Source organism: Macrobrachium nipponense, chromosome 20, assembly GCF_015104395.2.
Source record: "Macrobrachium nipponense isolate FS-2020 chromosome 20, ASM1510439v2, whole genome shotgun sequence".
NCBI classification, from domain to species: domain Eukaryota; kingdom Metazoa; phylum Arthropoda; class Malacostraca; order Decapoda; family Palaemonidae; genus Macrobrachium; species Macrobrachium nipponense.
In genome coordinates, this window is record NC_061089.1 from 50,781,423 (window position 1) to 50,809,100 (window position 27,678).

General features: G+C 43.2%; 1 protein-coding gene across 1 annotated transcript in view; it reads right to left on the minus strand.

Moving 5' to 3' along the window:
* Positions 1-27,678, minus strand: part of LOC135225797 (biogenesis of lysosome-related organelles complex 1 subunit 6-like) — a 33,645-nt gene that overhangs the window by 732 nt on the left and 5,235 nt on the right. Inside the window, exons 3-4 of the mRNA XM_064265291.1 lie at positions 11,979-12,066; positions 1,697-1,783 (exon numbers count right to left, since the gene is read on the minus strand). Of these exons, the coding sequence (XP_064121361.1) occupies positions 1,697-1,783; positions 11,979-12,066 (175 nt within the window). The remainder of the gene's footprint in view (positions 1-1,696; positions 1,784-11,978; positions 12,067-27,678) is intronic.

Genomic DNA, 27,678 nt, shown 5'->3' on the forward strand with positions numbered 1-27,678 from the left:
GGGACTGTCTTGTGGAAGCTAGAAGGGGACAGGCACCAAGTCAAAGGAACACACAGGCTCTATGGCTCCTCAGTTGGAGGAATCAGCTATGCAATTCCCTGATGCTGAACTTCAGACACAGAAGCCCTGTGACCTACTGTATGCATGTAACAAGGCATTTACAGCAGAATCACATATGTTAAGAAAAAAAAAATGGAAACATGGAGTACAAAGGAAATGACTGAAAATCAACACAGGCTAACCATAATTACAAAGACTGGAAAGGAAGCAATAAAAGTAGTCCATTCTGGGAAGTGGCCATGTGGATGCTGTAACAAGCGATAAAAGAAACTATGTTTAAAAAATATCCACAATTATATATAAAAATATATTTCTATGTAAAGATATAAAACAAAGACTTTCAAACACCTGAACGGTGTTCCTCATCAGTGTGACGTTAAAATGTAACGAAGAGGATAGTTTCCCTCCGAAGAGCATCTAAAAAGGTGGGCGGGGTGAGAAAATAATAACAGCCCATCATCGAAGTGCTGGTTCGTGTTTTAGGTAATCCCAAACTCAACAGGCAGTTGTGCCAACCTCCTCGATCTCCGAACCTGCGAAGTTGCTCCTGCTTGCACTGCATAGGTGCCATAGTCAGAAACATCCGCTGGGACGTCGGCTATCTGGAGAGAGAGGGGAAGAGGAAGCAGAGCATCAGGGGTTCACATGGTCAACGTCAGTTTTAAAATTAAAGTCTTTTAAGTATTGCCTGGCAATCAAACTGTTTTATAAAAGGGGTCTTCATTGTAAACAGTTTCATTGCCAGGCAATACTTTAAAAGACTTTAATTTTAAAACTGACATTGACCATGTGAACCCTGATGCTCTGCTTCCTCTTCCCCTCTCTCTCCAGATAGCCGACGTCCCACCGGATGTTTCTGACTATGGCACCTATGCAGTGCAAGCAGGAGCAACTTCGCAGGTTCAGAGATCGAGGAGGTTGGCGCAACTGCCTGTTGAGTTTGGGATTACCTAAAACACGAACCAGCACTTCAATGATGGGCTGTTATTATTTTCTCGCCCCACCCACCTTTTTAGATGCTCTTCAGAGGGGAAACTATCCTCTTCATTACATTTTCACGTCACACTGATGAGGAACACCGTTCAGGTTTTGAAAGTCTTTGTTTTATATTTTTACAGACAAATATATTTTTATATATAATTGTGGATATTTTTTAAACAATTTGTTTTCACGAAACTGTGAATTTCTTAACAAAAGAAACAATGCTAAAAATTGCAGCTTCCTCGCAAAAATGAATTCTCTATGCAAAAACTGCATATAGAAAGAGCTAAATGGTAAAATGATGTGAAGTGACAGGCCAAGAGCGTAGGTTGAAGAATTCAGACTAAAATTCAGGGACATAGCTCAAGCACTGTAACCCTAAGGGTCATTCAGTGTTAAGTATGTTATGGCAAAGGGACAGGCTTTAAAGTGGACTGGATATCTGTTACCTGAGTGACATATAGTAGATTACAAATCCTATGGTGAAAAGGCATTAAGGACAAAAGGCAAGATGGACAATTACAACACTTGTAAAAGGCTAAAGGTTTTTGAATCTGTAAGCAAAAGCATACTCAAAACCAATTCATTCTGAAGAAAAGCAAATAAATTGAAATATTTTATGCCTTAATACTATTTATCTACAATTTCAACTTACCTTCAAACGCACTGTACGGTCAGAAATATTATTCATCTCTCCTTTCAGAAATCTGAGTTTCTGGGAATACATGGAAACTTCAGCAAACTGTAAAAGAAGAGGAATTTTGAGATATTAATAGTCTGCAATTCAACTTTTCCTCTCTGATTACAAAATAATGCCATGCCCATCACTCAAAGTACCAGTACAGTACCATGGAGTATAAAATAATCAAGCAAATAAAAAACGACCAATCTCTTAAATAACATGAAGGGAACAAAAAGAGGAGAACAACAACAGAGCCAATAATAGTATGTAATGTGAAGAAAAATGATGTTATTATGATATAACAAAGTTTCATGTATACTTACCTGGCAGGTATATATATAGCTATATTCTCTGTTCGCACTGGCAGAATTTTCAAAACTCGCGGCAACCGCTAGATCACTGGTAGTTCAGGTGATCGCCACCCCATTCCCGTGGCGCTGGTGCTCGGAATCATTCCCATTTTCGTCAGATTTTTTCTCTGAACCCTGTCTCCTGAGGGGAGGTGGGTGGGAATTTAATTAATTATATATACCTGCCAGGTAAGTATACTGAAACTTTGTTATATCATAATAACATCATTTTCATGTATGACACTTACCTGGCAGGTATATATATAGCTGATTGACACATTTGGAGGTGGGTCAAAGACAGCAACATTGTAAGAGTTTTAAAATTTAAAATAAATTCCAAATACTCTTAGATTCCTTACCTGCTAAGGTAGCTGACTTCATAAATCCTGCCTCTTAGCCTGCTAAACCTTAGTAGCTTCCAACTAGGATATGACCTAATAGTTGATGAAGCTAAAAACAAGGGTCTGACAACTGGACTGGACCAATTCGTTGACAGGAAACCCTAGCCCTCTCTTACCACGGGCATGCATGCTAGGATAAGTTAGACCACCTGAACCACACACAAAGCTAACATAACACACTACACTTCATAGACTGAAGAGGAAATAACCCTCTCAGACAACCATAACACCACTTAATTAAAATACCTAGCATGTTAGTAATGTTATGGGGTGGAAACTCCCTTGCCCAATACTGCTCCTGAGGATACATAAGGGCCAAAGTTTGACAGTTGTCAAAGGTTGTTTTGACGTTTCTAAGGTAATGAGACGCAAACACTGAATTAGTTCTCCAAAACGTCGTTTCAATGATATCTTTGAGGGCCATATTCCATTTTAAATGCCAAGGAAGTAGCTACTGCTCTCACTTCGTGCGCCTTAACCTTAAGGATGCCGAATTTTCTTGGATGGCAAATATGTTTATTCTTTAATCAGTTCCCTGAGGAAAAAGGCAATAGCATTTTTGGTCATTGCTCTGCTAGGGTCCTTCACAGAGCACCACAGTGATTCTGAAGTTCCTCTAATATTGGTTTTCTCTATATAATAGCGCAAAGCCCTTACTGACAGAGAACTCTCTTGTTCCTGTCCCTAACCAAATCTGAAAAGACCCATAATCTCAAAAGACCTTGGTCCAGGGATGAGCTTGGATTCTCGTTCTTGGCCTAAGAAAACCTCCTGAAAAGAGTCAAACTGACCTTGTCATGCTTCCAGCCCAACATGTTTTTGCTAATTTGCTTGCAGCTCACTAACCCTTTTAGCTGTGGCAAGGCCCCAAAAAAAGATGGTCCTTTTTTTGAAGATACTCTAAACGAAGCTTGATCCATCGGTTCGAACTTTTCATAGTTCCTAAGAATTTCAGGACTACATCGAGATTCCAGGAAGGTGTTCTGTATCGGTGTTCCTTCCTTGTTCCAAAGGACCTTATGAGGTCTCTCAGATCGAGATTATTTGGTAATATCTAAACCCTCTGTGTCTAAATACTGAGGCCAACATACTACGATATCCTTTAATTTGTCTGAGTTGACAACTCCCCTACTTCCTTCTTTAAATATAAAAGGAAGTCGGCAATTTTGGGTCACAGAGGTACTGGATGAAGAAATCTTCCAACTCTTGCACCACTTACGAAAGATTTCCCACTTCGCCTGGTACACCTTAATAGTCGAGGCTCTTCTTGCTCCGGCCACAGCTCTGGCCGCCTCTCTAGAAAACCCCCTCGCTCTGACAAGTCTTCGATAGTCTGAAAGCAGTCAGACCCAGAGCGAGGGTGTTCTTGTGGTACCTGTTGAAGTGAGGCTGTTGAGTAGATCTACTCTTTTTGCTGGAAGTGTTCTTGGTACATCTACTGTCCATTCCAGTACCTCTGTGAACCAATCTCAGGCCGGCCAGTAGGGAGCTATGAGAGTCATTCTCGTCCCTTGACTCTCCCTGAATTTCTTCAAAACCTTTCCTAATATCTTGAACGGGGAAAGGCGTACACGTCTAGCCCCGTCCAATCTAGAAGAAAGGCGTCTACTGCGACTGCTTGACGGTCTGGGACTGGAGAGCAATAAGGTCGTCAATCTCTTTGTCATTGCGGTCGCAAACAAGTCCACCACTGGACGACCCCATAATTTCCACAGACTCTGGCATACTTCTAGATGAAGAAGATCCATTCTGTAGACAGAAGTTGACCTTCCCTGCTCAACAGGTCCGCTCTCACATTCTTTCTCCCCTTGAATGAACCTGGTGAGGGAAGGGTTACGTTTTCCTTCTCTGCCCATAGAAGGATCTCCTCCGCCAACTTGCAAAGAGAGACTGAATGCGTTCCCCCTTGCCTTGCGGATGTACGCCAGAGCTGTGGTATTGTCCGCGTTGACCTGCACCGCCTTGTTGCGGATCACCGCGTTGAACTCTTTCAAAGCCAAGAAAATCGCCATCAGTTCCTTCCTGTTTATATGCCAAGACGCTTCCTCTTCCTTGCTCCAGCGACCTGACACTTCTTGAGGGCCGAGAGTCGCTCCCCAGCCTGCGTCCGAAGCGTCTGAAAACAATACAAGGTCTGGGTTCTTCTGCTGGAGCGCGCTCCCTCCGCTAACTTCCCCAGAGTTAGCCACCAAAGTAATTCCTCTTTGATCTTGCGAGGAATTCGAAACAGGAAGGAATCCGGTTGCGATTTTCTTGGCCAGACTTGGTTCAAAAATATTTGCAAGGGTCTCATGTGAAGCCTTCCTAGAGAAACGAAACCGTTTATCCAGTGACGAGAGAGTCCCCAGTTAAGACTCATCCCACATTCTCGTCGCAGAACAGTTGTTCTTTTCTCTAGAAAGGCTTGTACTTTCCGGATGCATTGAGCTTGCCTGTCGGGAGATGGAAAAGCCCGAAAAGTCGCTGAGGACGAAATCAGAATCCCCAAATAAACTAGCTCCTGATTGGGGATCAGATTCGACTTTTCTAAGTTCACCATCAGCCCTAATTCGTTCGTTAATGCAAACGTCATTTCTAAGTCCTCCAGACATTGTCTTCTTGATTGGGCTCTTATGAGCCAATCGTCTAGGTATAGAGACACTCTTATCCCTAGGATATGTAGCCACTTCGCCACGCTTGACATCACTCTTGTAAAAACTTGTGGGGCTGTGCAGAGTCCGAAGCAGAGGGCTTTGAACTGAAAGACCCTGTTCTGGATCACAAATCTTAAGTACTTCCTGGATCCTGCATGAATTGGGATATGAAAAATATGCGTCTTGAAGGTCCAGGGTAACCATTCAAGTCCCTGACGCACCGCTGCCAGTACTGAATCGGTCGTCTCCATAGTAAATTTTGTCTTCTTCCACAAATAAGTTGAGTTGACTTACGTCCAGTACTGGTCTCCATCCCCCCCGAGGATTTCGCTACTAGAAAAGCCGGTTGTAAAATCCCGGGGATGAATGTGATCCAGAACAGGTTCTATTGCTCCTTTCCTGAGCATAGAAAAGTACTTGCTCTTGCAGCGCTTCTTGTTTCCCTGGATCGCTGTAGTGAGGCTCCAGCTCTCTGGCGATGTCGAAAGAGGTGGTTTCTTCAGAAAGGGATCTTGTAACCTTCCTTGGCTACCGTGACGACCCAAGGATCTGCTCCCTTTTCTTGCCAAATCTCCCAAACTTCTGAGTCTGGCCCCAACTGATGTCTGAAGGACTTGTTCTTCATTGTTACATTACTGGGTTTCGAACCCCTCTCGGGAGGAGCTCTTCTTCCTCTGAAGGAAGGACGAGAAAAGGACTTGCCTCGAAAGGGCTGACTAGCCTGTCTTGACTCCTTAGGTGTCTTCTTAACCACTTTGTGTGGGTAAAAATTTCCTTACCGAAGACGTTAAAAGATCCTGCGTCGCTTTCTGAGTCAGGGAAAGCGAAATATCCTTGATAAGATCCGAAGGAAATAACTGATCCGAGAGTGGGGAAAAAACCAATTCGGATTTCTGAGCGTTAGAAACGCCCTTTGCAGCAAAAGAGCACAGGAGTGACCTCTTCTTTAAAACTCCTGCGGTGAAAAGCGATGCCCATAACTCATTCGCCCCATCCCTTAGGGCTTTGTCCATGCAGGACATAATACTGCTTGGAAGTTTGCGAAGAAAGTTGATTCCATTATCTTCCAAGGTTCGTCCCAGAGCCCCCAAGGACCAATCAAGAAAATTAAAAACCTCGAATGTCCGGAAAATACCTTTCAAGAGATGATCTAACTCTGATGACGTCCACCAAACTTTAGCCGAGTTCAAAGCATGTCTGCGGGAACTGTCAACAATGTTTGGAAAAATCCCCCTGGGAGGAGGCAGGAACTCCCAGGCCCAGACTTTCCCCCTTCGCATACCAGATTCCGGACTTCGATGCTAATTTGGCTGGAGCAAAGGAGAAAGAAGTCTTGCCCGCTTCCCTCTTTTCTTTCAACCACGTATCGATCCTTTGAAGAGCCTTCTTTGCTGTAATTGAAAGCTTCATCTTCAAAAACGATGACTTCTTCGGTGTTTTATTCTTGGAGAATTGAGAAAGGGGTGACATCGGAGCTGAAGGCTGAAATTCCCCTTCAAAATTGACAGAAGGCAATCAGTTAACTTCTTGAAGTCTGAAGAAGGTGCTTCACCATCTTTCTCTTCTTCAGACGCTAAGTCTTCCATCTCCTCTTCTGCCGAAGGAAACATCTTGTAATCCAAGGTCTTGCTGCTGAACATCTTCTCTAACCTCACGGGAAGAAGAAGGGTTAACCTCCTGCCGCCTGCGTCTTGCGTCCTTCTGAGATACGTCCACCAAACGTGAATCCGCTCCGTAATTGCGTCCTGCGTCCTGTCCGCCTGAGAGTCCGTCCGACTTAGCCGGTAACTTGCGTCCTACACGAGAATCCGAAGTGCGATGAGGAGGAGGCAAACAATCATGCGTCCTTTTGGAGGACTTGACGGGGAGAGAAACGTCCTTACGTCTCGTAGGAGGATGTTCCGTTGCTTCCACGATTTAACTAGATCGGCTAACCTTCCTTGCATCTCTTTAAGAAAGTCTTAGTCTCTGTTTCCTGACGGGATACCTGAGTCAATAGCCGGGGAACGAAGACGAGAAGTATTGCTACGACGAGAAACTCGAACCTGAGGTCTACGAGAAGGAGAAGATACAGGAGAAACTGCCCAGGATGCAGAAGGAGGGCTCCTATCAGCGAACCGCCGTCTAAATGAAGTCTTGCGTCCTGCCTTGAACGAAAAGTTCTTCCTCCTTTTAACCGGAACCACGTCCTCATCGTCACTAGATGAGAAAATCTCGGGGCTACTCCACCGCTCTTGAGCGTACAAGTTTCATCCGTGAGATGACGTAGGTCTATGGCGTCCCTCTTCAGCGGACGCGATTCTTCCGCATAGTGTCGATACCTGCCTGACGCAGAACTATCGTAGAAGAAAAACACTTCCCAGTGTCGCCTTTTTTCTATGGCGCACTACTGCAGCCTGGGACGCAACAGGACTGCCTGAAGGGACGACTGATCGTAAGGGAACCCCTCTCGCCTCCCTTCGACTGTCGACATGCCTTCTCCCTTGGGTCTGGGAGCTTGGCAGAGGCCTAGGTCTAGGAGCACGAGAGAGACGATCAGCCGCCCCCTCCACTACACTGACACTCTCAAAAGTAACCCCACTTTGTCCTGTAACGCCGCCTTGAATCTGATCGTCCCATATTTGACGCAAGGACGGCAAACACTTTCACATAATTAGGATCCTCAGAAACAGCAGCAGGCGCAGGAGAAACCTGAGGAGAAGGATCTACAACTTCTACTTGGGAAGGAGGAGGATAAATAACAGAAGCATTCAAGGCCTTACTAGAAGAGCCTGACCTCTCACTCCGAGACACCGATCTCCTTACTCTATCCTTTTCTAGTCTCTCAACATATTTAGTGAAAGTCTTCCATTCCTTCTCATTTAAACTTTCACACTCATTACATCTATTATCCCAAGTACACACACCTCTCTACACTTCTTACATACTGTGTGAGGGTCTACCGAGGCTTTCGGCAGTCTCACCTTGCACCCTTCTTTCACACACACTCTAAATACTAAACCAGAATCATACTTATAGAAATTCCAACGTGATTGCCAATCCAACTTTCCAATACGATACCCGAATAAATCCACATCAAAGTACAGCGAAAGTCAGCTAACGAGTTCGAAATTCTAGCAGGGAACCCACAACGATGTTGCCGGTTCGGCTGGCAGAAAAAATCTGATGAAAATGGGAATGATTCCGAGCACCAGCGCCAGGGCTGGAACGGGGTGTGGCGATCACCTGAACTACCAGTGATCTAGCGGTTGCCGCGAGTTTTGAAAATTCTGCCAGTGCGAACAGAGAATATACCTGCCAGGTAAGTGTCATACATGAAACCTCTGCATATACATCTAGTATATGGCAAGGTATCAACAGCAAAATAATGAAAATTGGCCAAATGTACTTGGATAAATTTTCTGTTCTAAGTCTAAATAGCACTGGGACTGGCAACCTGATGCCTAAATCTAGAGCAGAATCTGATAAAAGAAAGCAGAGGAGGAGGGAAAATGTGCACTTATCTGTAAAGGAGATTCACTAATCTTTAAAAAAGTAAAATTACAGATTACAGACATCATAGGAATAAATAACATCAAATGCTGATTTCCACAGGATTAACTAGAGCAGTGGTGGGCAAACTGCAGCCGAGGGCCTCACATCCAAGGGGTTCTGTGCGGCCCATGGAGAAGACCACAGCAAATTAGAAAAAAAAATTGAAGAATTTTTTTGAGCACATATAATTTAGTTTATAAAATATAAATTTATATGCATGAGTTATATTTATTAACTTCTTTCTCTGCTGATGTGGATGCAGCTCCTGATAAATTATGGCTTTAATTGTTAGACATTCAAGCTGACCATTCATTGAAGGAAATGTTTCACTCCATACCATTAGTATTAGAGTTTTACAAGTCACTTTCATCTGTGAGCAGAGTTTTTCCTACATGAAGACAGATAAATCCAAGAACAGGTCCATGTTGTCCAGCACAAACTGAAATGCAGTGGTGAGAGTTTCTACCAGCAACCTTGTGCCAGACTTTAAAACGATTTGTAGAGCAGAATTGTGACCTGAGAACATTTTTCCACTGAATTGCTTGTGCTGCATTCTGAATTTGTTTGCATTTATTAACCATGCTGTCTACATGTTTTGTATTTATCTTAAGAGCCCGCCGATTTTAAAAGGTGTGGCCCTTAGACTTTTCAAGGCCCACTGATGTGGCCCTCACTCTGAAAAGTTGCCCACCACTGAACTAGAGAAGTGGTAGCCTGGTTGTTAATACGAGGATACCTGAGAGGGTGAACACGTTCTCTCTCAGGCCAACAGAGCAGCGGCTAAAATAATTTCTGCATACACGAAAGACATACCCTAATTTCACAGCAAAGAGAAAAAGGATTTAAAGAGTTAAGGAAGAAGTCACTTAACAAATGGGAACAAGAAAAGATATAAAAAATATATTTAACATTTCAAGAATAACTAACAATTTGAACTATGAGAAAATGAAAGGCTAAATTACATTTTTGCCACAAAATGGGAACAAGAAAAGATATAAAAAATATATTTCAACCATTTCAAGAATAACTAAAAATTTGAACTATGAGAAGATGAAAGGCTAAATTACATTTTCACAACTAAGAAGTAGTGAGACACTGAATACAGGACATCAATGAAAGAGCTACACTAGAAGTTACAGATATAAAGGGAAAAAATGGTAGAACAGAATTCTGATGATTACCACTATAAACTGCGGATAGCACAGAGCCACACGGAACAATACCAGAACTTGGGATTAATTTATCAAAGAGGAGTTATATCTTGAGCCTTTCACTGGGCTTGCCCTACAAATTTGTTCTTAAATAAAGACTATCAACCTGGAGCAAGGTAAAGCGGATAGCACAGAGCCACACGGAACAATACCAGAACTTGGGATTAATTTATCAAAGAGGAGTTATATCTTGAGCCTTTCACTGGGCTTGCCCTACAAATTTGTTCTTAAATAAAGACTATCAACCTGGAGCAAGGTAAAGCTAAAGAAGTTGGGCAGCTATATGAGAAAACTGTTTCACCATCAACAACAAAAATAGAAAAAGCTTAAAAGTAGTTAACATAACAGAGGTTTACTAACTTAACCAGCAAATTGGGATATGAAAGGCTTTTACCAATCTGTTAAGTCTATAACATACGATTCTCTCAAGTCCAACAACAAAGACACTCGTTAAATTTCTATTTGAACAACCAGAAAGGAAGAAAGGAAACTAAACAATAAACTGGATGAAAAGTAAAGGAACACAATGAAGGGAATACAAAATGCTACAAAAAATCTTTGGTAATTAATGGCAACAGTGTGACAAGCAAGGAGAACAATCAAGCAATTCTATACCCTAAAAACATCAGTTAGAACTGCTGACACCTGCCTAACAATTGCCTGAATTTCATTCCATAAAACCAGAGTTGGATTTCAGGTACTTCACTTGAGACACTATTGAATAAAATTTTACTCTAGTTTTGTATCAGCAAACAATCTTGTTTCTCTTTTATAGACTGTAGTAAGAAAGTCCTCTTTCAGAGCTAATAAATTTTCACTCACACAACTTACTACAGTATAATAAGTTCACATAAATTTGTTCCTGATTTGTTTAAGGTTACATATATCCATAATCAATAATGCTCATAGAGAAATTATATACAACATTTTTGTTGTATAGTACACAAATTTGTTATTTTATCGTATTAAAACTCCCTCAAAAATTGAAAGATTGTGTTGAATGTATAATGCCATTTTATAGACTAAAAATAAATTTTTTTTAATCAATTTGTATTTTTCATAACTAGCAAACCTGAGGTTTTAACATTAGGATAAATCTTCTGATGCCAGCTGGAAAACTTGGGTTGTTCGAGTATCAGGATATCATGGATCATTTTACCTCCCCGGCAAAAGTTTCTTTGGGGTCTCGCAAGAAACGGGAAATGCCTGGTTATTAGTGGGTTCCCTTGTTCGAGATTCATAACACTGGTGTCCACAAATCCACATCCATCATGTATGTGCAGAGAAAATGTATACACAATTACTAATCCTTGTTATGTATGTTGTTTTTGGTCGGTGTAACAATGGAAAAAGTTTTATCAGTACAGGAGAAAGGAGATGCCGCTATCTTTGGATGTGCCTGACACTATCAGGAAGGCCTTCTTTCTTGTCTGCTGCTGAAGAAAATGGGCTAACAGCAACTATTAATGCCTCCCTCATGAGTACCACGTTGCGATAAAATAAAATGAGTAACTGAAATCTAAGGCATGTGAAAAATGGACCAGCACAAGCAACAATCAATCATTATAAGGCCCAAGAGCCTACAGATTAAGAACAAGTATAAGTAAAAAAAGTGCTATGAGTAAATATACAAGTCACAAATCATTTCTCTTTTTTGCAATTTTAACATATTCAAACTTCATATCCAGAATATGGCAGCAATGTTATTACTTAAGTATAGTAAATTCACATACGTTAATACTATTTCTGCTTTAGTCATGTTGAAAGCTTAATTTGAAACCATAAACGAGTGAACGGATCCTTTCTTTTAAAGACTAAAATATATAATACAGTATAAATAAAAAACTGCCTTATTATTACAGATATCTTATGCATTGAACTGTATACAAATTACATATTCTAAATGACAGCATGATGTTACTTTATTCATAAAGATACTCTCTATGGATGTCCACAAAATTGATTAATATGGATTACAGTTATACAAAATCAAATAAATCAAGGTCCCGAATTTACAATGTAAACGTGCATGTGGAACATATAAAATATAAATAAGGCCCACCTGACAACCTTCAATGTTTACAAAATTACAATAAATAAATGTATTATACAAATAAAGGTCTCACCAATGATGATAAACTGAAGTTAGCTTCCATTTCTTTGTATCTCTCATTTTCCCCATGCAACCCTTCAACTAAAACTTGCTGATTCTGCCTGAAATTTAAGATGACAAATAAATAATTTTTAGAAGAAAAATACCAACATTTCATAGTAAACAAACTATGGTACAGTATTACAAATTCCTTAGCTGTACTGGTTAAGTAAGCATTAATGAAAATAGATTGAGAACTTGCTAGGTGAATAGGATGGACGCTTACATTACCAAAGGCAAGGTCTGCATACAAGGAGTGATTGGAAAAATATTGAGAGTGGCCACTTACTCTCTGGACATAGTATAATGAGCATGATAAAAAGTTTCATATCGTCCTACATGAGCATTAGGTGGTATGAAGGGAGAGTGATGGTTCTATGACCTTGTGCAGTCTCTGGCCTGATTCTTGAGCAGTTTTTAGGACATTCTTTCAAGATGCATACTTGAGATCTCTGGAACAGTGGGTAGTTACCATTTCCAGGCAAAAAAAGAGTGATGACTTGCTGTGACCTTTCCTCTGAGGAGGAGACAGAGTAAAACCAAGTGGGCTCTCTTGCATCTACCATGACTGTTTTAAAACAGGTTATATGATGGATCAGAGTCAACGGCACAATTGTTACAAATATGCTTTAGATTCCAGTCTTAACACTATCACCTGAATAAGGTCCATGGTAAAAAGAACATGTTAAAGAAAAGCAGCTGCAATACACTTGACTAGTCAAAACAAGCTTGGTCTTGCAAGGAAAGTAAACATCAATGACATTCTTATTGCAGCTGGTGTCAAACCTATCTATTAAAAAGAGATAGTGCAAATTATTCAAGGACTACAAGGGGGTTGGAGAATCCTACATTCTGGATTAAATGGTAAGAATACACCAGCAAGGCCAAAGTTCATGATTTCCAAACAGTACTGCAGGCGTATCGAGCATGAGGAGTGGGAGCAACAAGCAACCAAGCTCTTGAGAATAATGCACAAAACATCTACAATAAAGGCAACAGTAACCACAATACAGATGAGGTGATAAAAGTCCCACGTGATATAAACACTATATGTACAAGGAAAAATAAATTCCACATAAATTAGAGGGAGTTACCCAGAGTAGAAGCGTATGAAACACTGCCCTAAACATAGAACTAATGTACTAGGTCTAAGGCCATACTACTAGCACCCAAATACAACTACGTACTAAGGTAGCAGGAGTATGGTTTTTTAGACAGGAAGAAAATTCAGTCTTATGTAGATTCAGATGAACCAAGGTTCTTCTTGATGGCTGGGGTAGAGAAGACCGTGATCGTTTCTTTCCTTTGTTTTTTAAAAAAGTTTCTAGCATGTTATCTCCCAAGTTTAGTAGATTCTGTAGATTTTTATGTTGACATAGTACCTTAGCAGATGTGCAAGCTCAGTAATACAGTGCCTGTTCCAAAGGGTAGCATATCTGCAGACTGCAGTAACTACAGGCCAATTTCTATTCTTCCTGTGCTCTCCAAAGTTGCTGAAAAATGACAAATTTTCTAAGACAATTTGTATTTTTCATAGCTACAAACCTGAGGTCTTAACAACAGGGTAATTTCTAGCACCTAGCTAGATCCAGTTAAAAAAGCAGATGAAAGCAAGGAATCTTGTGATATCTGGCAACGCATGCTTAGATCGGAGTGACGATGTCCCAAGGACCACGCACCTATGCCACTGCTTCAGTCTTTCCCAACTTAGGATGTCTTAACAAACACAGGGCAGCTAGAGGCGGGCAGTATAATGTTAAGACCTCAGGTTTGTAGCTATGAAAAATACAAATTGTCTTAGAAAATTTGTCATTTGTTCCTACGCGAACCAACCTTCGGTCTTAATAATAGGATAGACTCATACTTGGAGGGAAGTAAAAGACAATCCTATAAACTGGCTGGAGGGGGTTAGCAAGCCTCTATAAAGTGCCACTAGCTACCCCCTTCCAAGGACGGGGGGACCCTCCTAGCCCGAGCGTCTTCCAAATCGCCGCCATCTTGGATGCCTACGACTCTGGAATAAATGAGAATGATGAAAATGCCACCCACTTCCCGGGAATCAAATTAACTCCCAAAGAAGAAGGGGCGACATCACAAAAATCAGCCTGGGGGCCTCCCGATATTTCCAGCGACAAATCAATGAAAGAAAAGGAAGGAGACACAGGCACAACGCTACTATGGGGGGTGAATACTGCAGGAGATGAAGCATCAGGAAGAGACGAAAAACCTTCCCATGAAGGAAGAGTCGAAACCCTCCAGTGCTCTCTCTTGCTATAAATGACTTCCACTGCTCTTTAGGCCATGTCCGGCATTCCGTGCAAGGATTCATTATAGTACAAAAATTAGAACGGCACCTGCTACATGTGACGTGGGGATCGGTCGCCGCCGAAGCCAAAATACAAGAACGTGGAAAACCTGGAATTCTGGGGCACACACGTTGACGAGGCTAAGAAGGAGCAGAAGAAGCCATAATATCAGCCACACACACTAAACACAAACGAAATGGGCAATGAACCGGGTAAAGGCAGAGAGAGATCAACCACGACTCTCACCCAGGCGGTTAAACAAAAGACTGGCGCAGTGGCTTTGTGCGTGGTCCTTGACCACTCTTGCAACCGATCTACACATGCGTTGCCAGATATCACAAGATTCTTTGCTTTCATCTACTTTTTAACTGGATCCAGCTAGTCACTAGAACTTATCCTATTGTTAAGACCGAAGGTTTGTTCGCGTATGAACAACTTATTTTTAAGCCACTATATAAATATGTTAAATCTAAAGGATTGTTAGCTGATAGTCAATATTATGCATACAGGATGCAGTCAGGTACCTATGATGCTCTTTCAGAATCGACATGCCATTTGCAAGGGAACCCTGATAAGGGTTTGGAGTACAGAGTGATTCACATAGATTTTAGTGCTGTTTCTGATTTAGTAAATCACAGGGCACTTTATTTATACTTTAGACACTTGGAGTGGGTTGGATAGTTTTAGGATTACTTCAAGATTTCCTTACAGATTGGCAGCAGCGAGTCCCCCTGTGGACTGGATCTTTAGTGAACCACAATGACCTGTTGTGTCTGTGGAGTTCCACAGGGCAGTGTTCTTGGCCCACTATTATTTTTAGTGTATACAAGTGACATGGTAGTTGGCCTGGAAAACAAAGAGTATTCAGTATGCCAATGATGCAACACTTGAGGGTGTACTAAAGTCTCCACTTTTGAGAAATGAAGCTGCCCTATGCCTCACCCGGGACATGGACCGATCAGGGAATGGTATAGTTGGTGTGGTGAGGCTGAACTCAAGTAAAACGAAAACACTACTGATTAGCATATTTCAAACAGATTTCCTACCCATCCTCCCCTTCATATGATGGAACATTGCAAAAGCCTTAACCATTTAGACGTAGGCCATTGATTTACATCTAACTTTGAATAACATCTAATGAAAGTTTCAGCAAATGCCACACAAAAGTTAGGCATTGTTCTTAAGGCCCCATATATTTACAAAGGTGATAAAATCAATTAAACCTGTTTTTACTCCCTTTACTATAATACTGTTCTCTGGTGTGGACATCTGCCTCTACCACAGATATATCTCTTTTAGATAGAGTGGTTCGTGAATGTAGGTTTCTGCTTCCTAATAGTAGCAGTTATGACTGGGACCACTGACGGATGGTCTCTGGTTTGTCACTTTTTCATAAGTTGTATTTCAACCGAGATCTTTCACATTCCCAATTGATCCTGGATCCCCAAGATCAACCAGATTCACTGAACAGTAGCACCAATATGTATGCAGTAAGTGTGCCTCGCTCTCCAGCTTCTCAGTTTCAGAGGTCCTTTATTTCTCACATCATTGGACTTTGGAGCAGCCTCCCAGAGGAAGTCATGCAGTTACTACCGTAATACGTTCTTCTTGCATTCTAATACATTCCTATCTATTTGTTAATTTATTAATTCATTTTTGTTCTTTTTTAATAAGTGGGGTCTCTTCGTTCTGTATTTCCCTTTACCTTGTCTTACTTCTTCCTAATGAACACCATATTCTCTGGAAGCCTGAATTGGAAGTCAAGAACCCCTGTGGACTTGTTACATAAAATGACAACATAAGTTTATTCAGTAAGATTGAAAACACACTTCTAAAGACTGTCAACTAAAATTATCTGCAGATGAAAGAATAACAAAACAGAGAACTTGAAGGAGATCACTGGAAAACCATAAAAATGGTAAGAGGATGCACATGAGAAATACATTTCCCTAAGTTTCTAAGGGAGGGTGACCATACAGGAGTGAAGAATAGATCCCCATGCAATAATTGCATGCATTTGACAGCCAAGAAAAATTACAAAGCACAAGTGAGACAATAGAAACAAGTGAGATGATAGAAACTAAATCAAAATAAGAACAATCACAAAGGAATGAAAGAGTTTCCTTATAACTAAAGGTTACCTTATATAATGCAATCTCACAGGAGACATATACTGTACAAATTCTAACCACTTCCATTGTGAAATTTTTACCCTTCTCCACCTGACCAGGTTTTAAATCCCAATTTGATCTGAAGATGCCACAAATTTTAATGTCAACATCTTCATACCTTACAGAACCTGGAAATAAGTTCACGCCCCATGAACCAATGATGCAAACAGGAAGCAGAAGTACTGTAGCAAGAGGGTCTACATTGTCATAAAACACAAATATAAAATGTAAACATCTAAATCTAATAAGTACTCTAGATGCCAACACCAGGGGTATGGCAACAGGTCTTCCTCACTAACTCAAGTGCAGAAGAGCGTTAGTATAGTACAGATAAATAACAAGACTTGCTTTACAAACATTTCCATTTTGAATAGAAATGGACCGAGAGTCCTGCCCTTGGGTTTGCCCCAAGGGTCAAATGATGCAGATAGCTATAGTAGATTCACATCAACCGTGCATCTGAAAAGTAATTGTACTGAATAATGATATTGTTAGAATACAATAAAGTTTTGTACATACTTACCCGGCAGATATATACTTAGCTTATGTCTCTGACGTCCGACAGAAATTCGAATTTCGTGGCACACGCTGCAGGTAGGTCAGGTGATCTACCCCCCTGCCGCTGGGTGGCAGGAATAGGAACCGTTCCCGTTCTAGAACCAGATTTTCTCTTCCACCTGTCTCCTGAGGGGAGGCTGGGTGGGCCATTCATCGTATATATCTGCCGGGTAAGTATGTACAAAACTTTATTGTATTCTAACAATATCATTTTTGTACATGCAACTTCCCCGGCACAGATATATACTTAGCTGATTGACACCCTTGGTGGTGGGTAAGAGACAACTATTTACTGAATAGACAGGTAAACAACATACGTTGTAGGTACTAAATAAATAAAACCTTGGTTCCTAACTTGTTCCAGGCTGGAAGATTCCATGGCTAATGCCTAGGAATCTGCTTCGCCTCAAGAGCCTCAGCGAGGATGTGACCTATGGCCTAAGAGTTCTTGTGGGTCTGTCGATGGGGTCTTATCCATTTACCCGACAGAGCCTCTTACATGACAATATGCCTATGCCTAGTGGCATAATTAAGGAGCACAACACCGATCCCGATCACCTGATCCTAACACGAGGGTTAGTGCTTAAGTTGAAAAGAGTTATCCCCAAACTCCTTTCAAACAACCCAAAGAAAAAACACGACGTTAACTAAAATTTAACTCACTAGTTAAGGATCAGTATCGGCTCCCTATCCCAGCAATGTATCCGCAGACACGTATCAACCAAGAGAGAAGGATCTCTCGTAGGTTATCTTGACATCCTTCGGATATGGGAAGTCAACACAGAGTTGCATCTCCCGTATGTGACAGCTAATATGTCCTTATGACATATTGTTAAGGAAGAACAGAATACAGAAAAGCTCGCACTCCATGCGCTTTTTTTAATTCTCAGCTGTTTGAAGGAATCATCAATGCACTTGTCAAGTGCTTAGGAGATCACATTGTCTCAAAGAAGGCCAGGGCATTCTTTGATATAGATCTCTTCTGGGTGAAGCCTGGAGCCTGGCTAGCGCCTCGCGCCTGGCTGGAGCCTTGCGCCTGATGGCGCCTAGAGCCTGGCTGGAGCCTTGCGCCTGGCTGGCGCTGATTGGCTCCTCCCTCCTGGCTAGCGCCTCGCGCCTGGCTGGAGCCTTGCGTCTGGCTGGCGCCTTGCGCCTGGAGCTTGGCAGAAGACTTCATTGATTACTGTCTATGAGTCTGCATGCCTCAAGAGTTTCAGCGAGGTAGGGACCTATGACTGACAAACCCTTCTGGATCATGTCAATGGGGGCTAACCCGCTTACACGACAGAGCCTTCTCGGATCGTGCCAATGGGGGCTGACCCACTTACATGGCAGAGCCTTACCTGTATCATATCAATGGGACTAGCCCTCTTACATGACAGAGCTTTAGGTTTCTCTTTACTGAAGGAGCCTTTGCGCCTGGATGGATCCTCAATCCTGACTGGAGCCTAGCCTTGAAGGAGCCTGGCACCTGGATGGAGGCGCCTGGCTGGCTTCTAGAGCCTGGCTGGCTCCTAGAGCCTGGCTGGCTCCTAGAGCCTGGCTGGCTCCTAGCCAGGCTGGCTCCTAGAGCCTGGCTGGCGCCTCGCGCTGGCTTGGCTCCTCCACACTTGCTGGAGCTTCGAGCTTGGAAGAGTCTCTAGGCTGTCTGGCGATGTCCACATCGGACACTCCTTATATCTGTCCGATTTGTTCGCCTCTGGCGCATTTGCGCCAGGTTGGAGGCCCGCTCCTTCTCAGTATCCGGCCATGACAGAGTTCCTTGGAACTGTCCGCCTCTGGCGTTTTTCACCTGTATTGGCATTTGGCGCTTGGCTGGCGCTACATTGTCCGAGAGTCCTGAACAACCACATAGTTTTATCAGGAGACTGGAGAAGGGTGGAAGAAATTCTTCCCCCTTTGAGTCTTTTGGCCCCTGGCAAGGGGAGGTGATTTTAGTCAGCTACACCCAGTAGACGACAGGATATCATAACAATACGAGAGAGAAGAGTCTTCCTCCGAGGAGGATCCTCGTGGAACACTTCTTTTGCTAACGAGATCTCTTCTTACATGTTGATGAAGTTCCTCGTTGCAGAATCTTCCCTATCCTTGCCCGAAGGAAGGGAAGGAGTGGAAGTCGAAGGAGAGACTGAGCTGAAATTGGCGGCCAACCCTGATTTTCTAGCTCTTATTGTATTCTTCTGAATACCTTCTGGGAAGCATTTTGAGCCCTCATCGCCAACCCCGAAGACTCTGTAGGCAAACGTTAAACCATCTCTTCTTTGTAGATGAAAATGTAAGTACCCTGCCTGGGCAACTAAACTTCTATCTGAAAGCGTTGCGTCAGGAAATGATATTGTTAGAATACAATAAAGTTTTGTACATACTTACCCGGCAGATATATACTTAGCTTATGTCTCTGACGTCCAACAGAATTCGAATTTCGCGGCACACCGCTGCAGGTAGGTCAGGTGATCTACCCCCCTGCCGCTGGGTGGCAGGAATAGGAACCGTTCCCGTTCTAGAACCAGATTTTCTCTTCCACCTGTCTCCTGAGGGGAGGTGGGTGGGCCATTCATCGTATATATCTGCGGGTAAGTATGTACAAAACTTTATTGTATTCTAACAATATCATTTTTGTACATGCAACTTCCCTGGCAGATATATACTTAGCTGATTGACACCCTTGGTGGTGGGTAAGAGACAACTATTTACTGAATAGACAGGTAAACAACATACGTTGTAGGTAATAATAAATAAAACCTGGTTCCTACTTGTTCAGGCAGAAGATTCCATGGCTAATGCCTAGGAATCTGCTTCGCCTCAAGAGCCTCAGCGAGGATGTGACCTATGGCTAAGAGTTCTTGTGGGTCCTGTGGATGGGGTCTTATCCATTTACTCGACAGAGCCTCTTACATGACAATATGCCTATGCCTAGTGGCATAATTAAGGAGCACAACACCGATCCCGATCACCTGATCCTAACACGAGGGTTAGTGCTTAAGTTGAAAAGAGTTATCCCCAAACTCCTTTCAAACAACCCAAAGAAAAAACACGACGTTAACTAAAATTTAACTCACTAGTTAAGGATCAGTATCGGCTCCCTATCCAGCAATGTATCCGCAGACACGTATCAACCAAGAGAGAAGGATCTCTCGTAGGTTATCTTGACATCCTTCGGATATGGGAAGTCAACACAGAGTTGCATCTCCCGTATGTGACAGCTAATATGTCCTTATGACTATGTTAAGGAAAGAACAAGAATACAGAAAAAGCTCGCACTTCATGCACTTTTAATTCTCAGCTGTTTGAAGGAATCATCAATGCAATTGTCAAGTGCTTAGGAGATCACATTGTCTCAAAGAAGGCCAGGGCATTCTTTGATATAGATCTCTTCTGGGGTGAAGCCTGGAGCCTGGCTAGCGCCTCGCGCCTGGCTGGAGCCTTGCGCCTGAATGGCGCCTAGAGCCTGGCTGGAGCCTTGCGCCTGACTGGCGCCTCGCGCCTGGCTGGCGCCTGATTGGCTCCTCCCTCCTGGCTAGCGCCTCGCGCCTGGCTGGAGCCTTGCATCTGGCTGGCGCCTTGCGCCTGGAGCTTGGCAGAAGACTTCATGATTACTGTCTATGAGTCTGCATGCCTCAAGAGTTTCAGCGAGGTAGGGACCTATGACTGACAAACCTTCTGGATCATGTCAATGGGGGCTAGCCCGCTTACACGACAGAGCCTTCTCGGATCGTGCCAATGGGGCTGACCCACTTACATGGCAGAGCCTTACCTGTATCATATCAATGGGGACTAGCCCTCTTACATGACAGAGCTTTAGGTTTCTCTTTACATGGAAGGAGCCTTGCGCCTGGATGGATCCTCAATCCTGGACTGGAGCCTAGTCCTTTGAAGGGAGCCTTGGCACCTGGATGGAGGGCGCCTGGCTGGCTTCTAGAGCCTGGCTGGCTCCTAGAGCCTGGCTGGCTCCTAGAGCCTGGCTGGTCTCCTAGAGCCTGCTGGCTACTAGAGCCTGGCTGGCTTCTAGAGCCTGGCTGGCTCCTAGAGCCTGGCTGGCGCCTCGCGCCTGGCTTGGCTCCTCCACACTTGCTGGAGCTTCGAGCTTGGAAGAGTCTCTAGGCTGTCTGGCGATGTCCACATCGGACCACTCTTATATCTGTCCGATTTGTTCGCCTCTGGCGCATTTGCGCCAGTTTGGAGGCCGCTCTCTTCTTAGATCCGGTCATGACAGAGTTCCTTGGAACTGTCCCCGCCTCTGGCGTTTTTCGCCTGTATTGGCATTTGGCGCTTGGCTGGCGCTACATTGTCGAGAGTCCTGAACAACCACATAGTTTATCAGGAGACTGGAGAGGGTGGAAGAATTTCTTCCCCTTTGAGCTTTTGGCCCCTGGCAAGGGGAGGTGCTTTTAGTCAGCTACACCCAGTAGACGACAGGATATCTAACAATACGAGAGAGAAGAGTCTTCCTCCGAGGAGGATCCTTCGTGAACACTTCTTTTGCTAACGAGATCTCTTCTTACATGTTGATGAGGTTCCTCGTTGCAGAATCTTCCCTATCCTTGCCCGAAGGAAGGGAAGGAGTCTGGAAGTCGAAGGAGACTCTGAGCTGAAATTGGGCGGAACCCTGATTTCTAGCTCTTATTGTATTCTTCTGAATACCTTCTGGGAAGCATTTTGAGCCCTCATCGCACCCCGAAGACTCTGTAGGCAAACGTTTAAACCATCTCTTCTTCTGTAGATGAAATGTAAGTACCCTGCCTGGGCAACTAAAACTTCTATCTGAAAGCGTTGCGTCAGGAATAGAGGGATTTAGTTCTTTTGCCAGACATACTATGCTGGCAAGAACCCATTGCCGAGTCTCCATTGAATCTGATGCGAGATTCCAATGCACAAAAAATTCACTTGTCTTCTTGGTCGTTTAGGGCTAAGAGAAACAAAGAATTCCTTCATAAACTTCCTCAAAGAAGTTTTGATGAGGAGCAGTTCCATTTTGTCGGAACAGGAATCTGTGGCCCACAAAAAAAATTCTATTCGAAGTACATGATATCCTACTCTTGTCGTATTGCGGTATCGTAATAGATCCCGAAGATCTTAATCCTCTGTTATCTCTAATTCCCCTTGTAGAGACAGAGTATAGCCTTTTTACTGCGTTCTTTGTTAGCAGATATATACATAGGTGATTCTTCCCTCTGAAAGTGAAGAAAAAACTTCGCTATGTGGTTCACAGAGGTATCGGAAGAGGACAGTTTCCTCATTCCATCTAGCACGATCTGCAGCAATTCTATGTCTTAGCCATGACTATTGTCATATACCTTGAAAAATCCTCTCATTCATGTCCACTTCTGGTCAGTCTGCACGTGGAAAGACTCAGAGTGGAGAGGTTTTTGTTTTTCAGGTCTATTTATAATAGATTCTGATAGAATATCCAGATACTCTTGGAAAAAACCTTACGAAACATGCTGTGAGAAGAACGTGACTTCTGTGAATCCAACCTCTCTAAGGCCAAAAATGAGGCATTCATCCTCTCTTCCTTTGACGCCCATTATCTTAATATCTGTTAAGAATTTATAACTAGGGGAAAAAAGAACTAAAGTTTATTCCCCTTCTTTAAATTAAAGATGTCGTATATTGCTACCTCTCTTGGTTCGAGGAAAGGAAGCAGTCTATAGAAGCCTGTTCGTCTTTCTACCTTGCGAAAAGATCTATGAAGACTTTCCGCAGGTTCTCAAACTCTTTTCAATAAATGTTAGACATACGTTAACAGTTATTATCTTCGATCGAGAAGGTTCTCACGGACATGCAAAATCTTGCATCGAACCTTTAAGGATCGTTACGTTTTCCGTGTCTGTTCCCAAATAGGTTCTCTTTTGTTAACGCGAACAGGGCGAAAAAAGAGATTCTCGATGCTCTTTGCGATATGAGAGAGTCGTGGAATTGGCCTAAGTGATATTCATTTCATCATTCCTTGTAAGCGACCCCTTTCCGATTAAATGGGTAACGAAATCAGGAACGAATCTTGCCGTTACCGAGCCTCCGAGAGGCTACTGGTTTGTTTGTTTGTTTGTATGGTGTTTTTACGTGACTTCCGAACCACGTCGAGAGTGAAACTTCTATCACCAGAAATCCACATCTCTCACTCCTCAATGGAATGGCCGAGAATCGAACCCGCGACCACCGAGGTGAGAAGCAAACACCAAACCAACCACTACTGGACTCTTAGGTTAATAACTCGCTAAAACGAGAAAATATCTTGGATGGTACTTCTGGCGCATTGCGCCAGGCTGGCGCTTCTGGCGGAATTTGCGCCAGGCTGGCGCTTCTGACGCTTTGCGCCAGGCTGGCGCTTCCTTCTAGTTCTTTTAAGGTTATGTGCCAGAACATCTGTGCCCTTATGTACCTGACATCCTTCACGTGTTAATTCCGTTCTTAGTAGGAAAAAACTTTTATATACGTAGTACAGTCCATTCAGGGAAACAACTTCTGCCACTAAGAGAATGTTTCCCATCCGACTCACCCCAACTTCTCTTGGGGAGCAAGTTATCCGATTTCTAAAAAGGTTGTGTGCGTTTCTCGAAAGGATGAGAGAATTATATATTTCGTGCTCTGCCGTATTAGATCCTTTATAATACTGTCACATTGTGGTAAACAACATTAATCTAGGAAACCTTTGTAAGGATACTAGGAATTCTGTAGTTAACCTCGTATGCGCATAAGGAACTTGACCATACCGTGTCTTAAAGTGAATTCTCTTCTACTACATTCATCTTCTCACTAAGCATGTACTCTAATAAGCCATGCTTTCGTAAGCATGAGAGCATCATATAATATAGAGTTCCGCTGCGTTAGAATCCTTTAATAATGTTACCTACCGTAAACAGCATTGAAAGGTTGTAATATCTTTCTTATTGAAAGCTTCTTAGCAAAAGGCAGACAATATTTTTATTTTATGTTTGCTTAACTATCCCCTCAATCCGACCGGCCTAAAACCGCGATTGTAGGGAGAGACACGGTTAGTTATTCCATCCCGCAGGAGAGAGACTGTCACCAACCAATCATGACCGACAACCTACATTTTACTGCGTTGGTCTCTAAGGCGCGATAGCAGTCTCCGTTAGCCGTCTGGCCTTACTCTTCCATAGTTGCCAGCTAACTCCAAATTAAATAAAGGAATCTTATAAAATTATTATCGAACTTCAGGAAGTTCTTATTATGCATATTTAAGCGAAACAAGACTTCGATAAACTCTAGAAGCTAAGTAGGTGTTTGTCTTAACAATCCCTTTAAGCGTAGTCCTTCCTAGGAAATTCCTGGAAGGATACTGATAATTGAGTTGCTCTACAAAGAAGTAACTACGGTATGGTGTGATTTGCCGTATCGTATTCTCATACAGCAGATACTCAACTACCTTCTTTCCCTGCCGAGGCAGATAAAGGAAAAATTTTTACTGTCTTCGTTTCTTTTCGTTAATATATATCTCCTTAAGGAAGGAAGTTAATCCAGGAACTCTTTAAAATCTTCGTGATTTCCTCATAAATCGCGGAAGAGACAGAATTCCTGTTCGTCTGTAGGGTTTACGGAAGGAAGTAGATATTTCCTATCCGCCATCATACCCAAACGTCGATGAGATTCTTATAAGAAAAACTCCCAAAGCGCTTGCCTCTTCATAACGAGGGAAGAGCATGAATGAAGGACGTGTCCGCATTACTCAAAGAGGAGCCTCGCGACTGACCTCTCTCTCTTAAGAAGATTTGGAATACTCTGGCGCCTGGCTCCTTGCGCCTAGCGCCTGGATAGTTCCGCGCGCCTGGAATGTTCCGCACGCTAGAAAGGGATAATCGCTCCTGGAACGTTTCGCTTGTGTGGAAGGTCCCGTGCGCCCTGATAGTTACGAGCGCCTACTAGACCCCTTTTAGAAAGAGCTCTTGCCCGGAAACGTTTCAATGGAAGGATCGTTCTGATTGCCACTGTAACTAATAAGGTCTTCCTTGCTCTAGCCGTCTGTTTTTTCTGTTTGCAATTTGCGCCAGGCTGGCGCTTCGTCTCTTTGAAGGCGCCTTGCGCCAAGAAAAATTTTCTAGAACGCGGCTCGCGCTCAGTTGCTAGAACGCGGCTCGCGTTTGGTTGTAGGAAACGCGGCTCGCGCTAGTCTGTGTTTTCTGGAACGCGGCTCGCTGCTGGCTGTTGGAACGTGGCTCACGCTAGCTTGCTGGAACGCGGCTTCCTAAGTTCCTGGCTGGCTCTTGCTCAGTGTTCTCTTAGTTTTCAGAGAACGCGCTAGATCATCAAACATATACATTCTTCGTCTTTTCGGATGTAAGATGAAGAGACGCACTTTTTTAAGGATGCCTTTTCAATGGCTATCCTTGGCAGTCTGGGACGCTCTACAGAACCTGCCGAGGGGACGCCTGACCGGTGGGGATTCTCTGAAACCCCCTTAACGGCTTTCGACATTCCTTCTCCCCCCTGGGCTTGGGAGCTTGAAAGAGGTCTAGGCCTGGGAGCGAGACAGAGCCGATCAGACGCACCCTCACTGCAATGGGGAACACTAGTAATCACTTCTTACCTTTCAATAGCTCGCATTTTGAGCCACAATCCTTGTCTTCAAATTGCAATTATGAATTTGAAGTTTCTGCGAAGTAAGAAGGTGATGAGGATGCAACACTACTAGTACTGTTAATACTCTAATTGCTCGTTAGTACGAGTTTCTAAAAAACTTTTAAAAGAAACGTATCTAGTTACATGCTTTACTGACTCCCTAAAGTAGGAAGTCAGTATATTTCCTCAATCAATTCTAACACTTATTACACATATTAATGAATAAATATTATATTTCCCTTTCTTGCAAACTATGTGAGTGTCTACCGAAAATTTCGGTAGTTACATGTCATATATTCTTCGAAATTTTCGAAGCCAAATTCATTAAAAAGTTAATAAAAGCGTATGCCGAACCAAAGACCCAGTACTTCCCGCAAAGACAGCCCAGAAGATCGATGGCGATGAAAAACGAAAATCAAGGTTCAGGAGGTAGCAAAAACAAAAAAAACATATGCTTGACACTACCGCGACAGAGAAAATCTGGTTCTAGAACGGGAACGGTTCCTATTCTGCCACCCAGCGGCAGGGGGGTAGATCACCTGACCTACCTGCAGCGTGTGCCGCGAAATTCGAATTTCTGTCGGACGTCAGAGACATAAGCTAAGTAATATATCTGCCGGGGAAGTTGCATGTACAAAATAGAGGGATTTAGTTCTTTTGCCAGACATACTATGCTGGCAAGAAACCCATTGCCGAGTCTCATTGAATCTGATGCGAGATTCCAATGCACAAAAAATTCACTTGTCTTCTTGGTCGTTTTAGGGCTAAGAGAAACAAAGAATTCCTTCATAAACTTCCTCAAAGAAGTTTGATGAGGAGCAGTTCCATTTTGTCGGTAACACATAATGTGGCACAAAAAAAAAAAATTCCATTCGAAGTACATGATATCCTACTCTTGTCGTATTGCGGTATCGTATAGATCCCAAAGATCTTAATCCTCTGTTATCTCTAATTCCCCTTGTAGAGACAGAGTATGCCTTTTACTGCGTTCTTTGATCGTGCCAATGGGGGCTGACCCACTTACATGGCAGAGCCTTACCTGTATCATATCAATGGGGGACTAGCCCTCTTACATGGACAGAGCTTTAGGTTCTCTTTACTGGAAGGAGCCTTGCGCCTGGATGGATCCTCAATCCTGACTGGAGCCTAGCCTTGAAGGAGCCTGGCACCTGGATGGCGCCTGGCTGGCTCCTGAGCCTGGCTGGCTCCTAGAGCCTGGCTGGCTACCTAGAGCCTGGCTGGCTTCTAGAGCCTGGCTGGCTCCTAGAGCCTGGCTGGCGCCTCGCCCTGGCTTGGCTCCTCCACACTTGCTGGGAGCTTCGAGCTTGGAAGAGTCTCTAGGCGTCTGGCGATGTCCACATCGGACACTATATCTGTCCGATTTGTTCGCCTCTGGCGCATTTGCGCCAGGTTGGAGGCCCGCTCCTTCTCAGTATCCGGCCTTGACAGAGTTCCTTGGAACTGTCCGCCTCTGGCGTTTTTCGCCTGTATTGGCATTTGGCGCTTGGCTGGCGCTACATTGTCCGAGAGTCCTGAACACCACATAGTTTATCAGGAGACTGGAGAAGGGTGGAAAGAAATTCTTCCCCTTTGAGCTTTTGGCCCCTGGCAAGGGGAGGTGATTTTAGTCAGCTACACCCAGTAGAACGACAAGATATCTAACAATACGAGAGAGAAGAGTCCCTCCTCCGAGGAGGATCCTTCGTGAACCACTTCTTTTGCTAACGAGATCTTCTTCTTACATGTTGATGAGGTTCCTCGTTGCAGAATCTTCCCTATCCTTGCCCAAGAAGGAAGGGAAGGAGTCTGGAAGTCGAAGGAGAGACTGAGCTGAAATTGGCGGAACCCTGATTTCTAGCTCTTATTGTATTCTTCTGAATACCTTCTGGGAAGCATTTTGAGCCCTCATCGCACCCCGAAGACTCTGTAGGCAAACGTTTTAAACCATCTCTTCTTCTGTAGATGAAATGTAAGTACCCTGCCTGGGCAACTAAAACTTCTATCTGAAAGCGTTGCGTCAGGAATAGAGGGATTTTTTAGTTCTTTTGCCAGACATAACTAT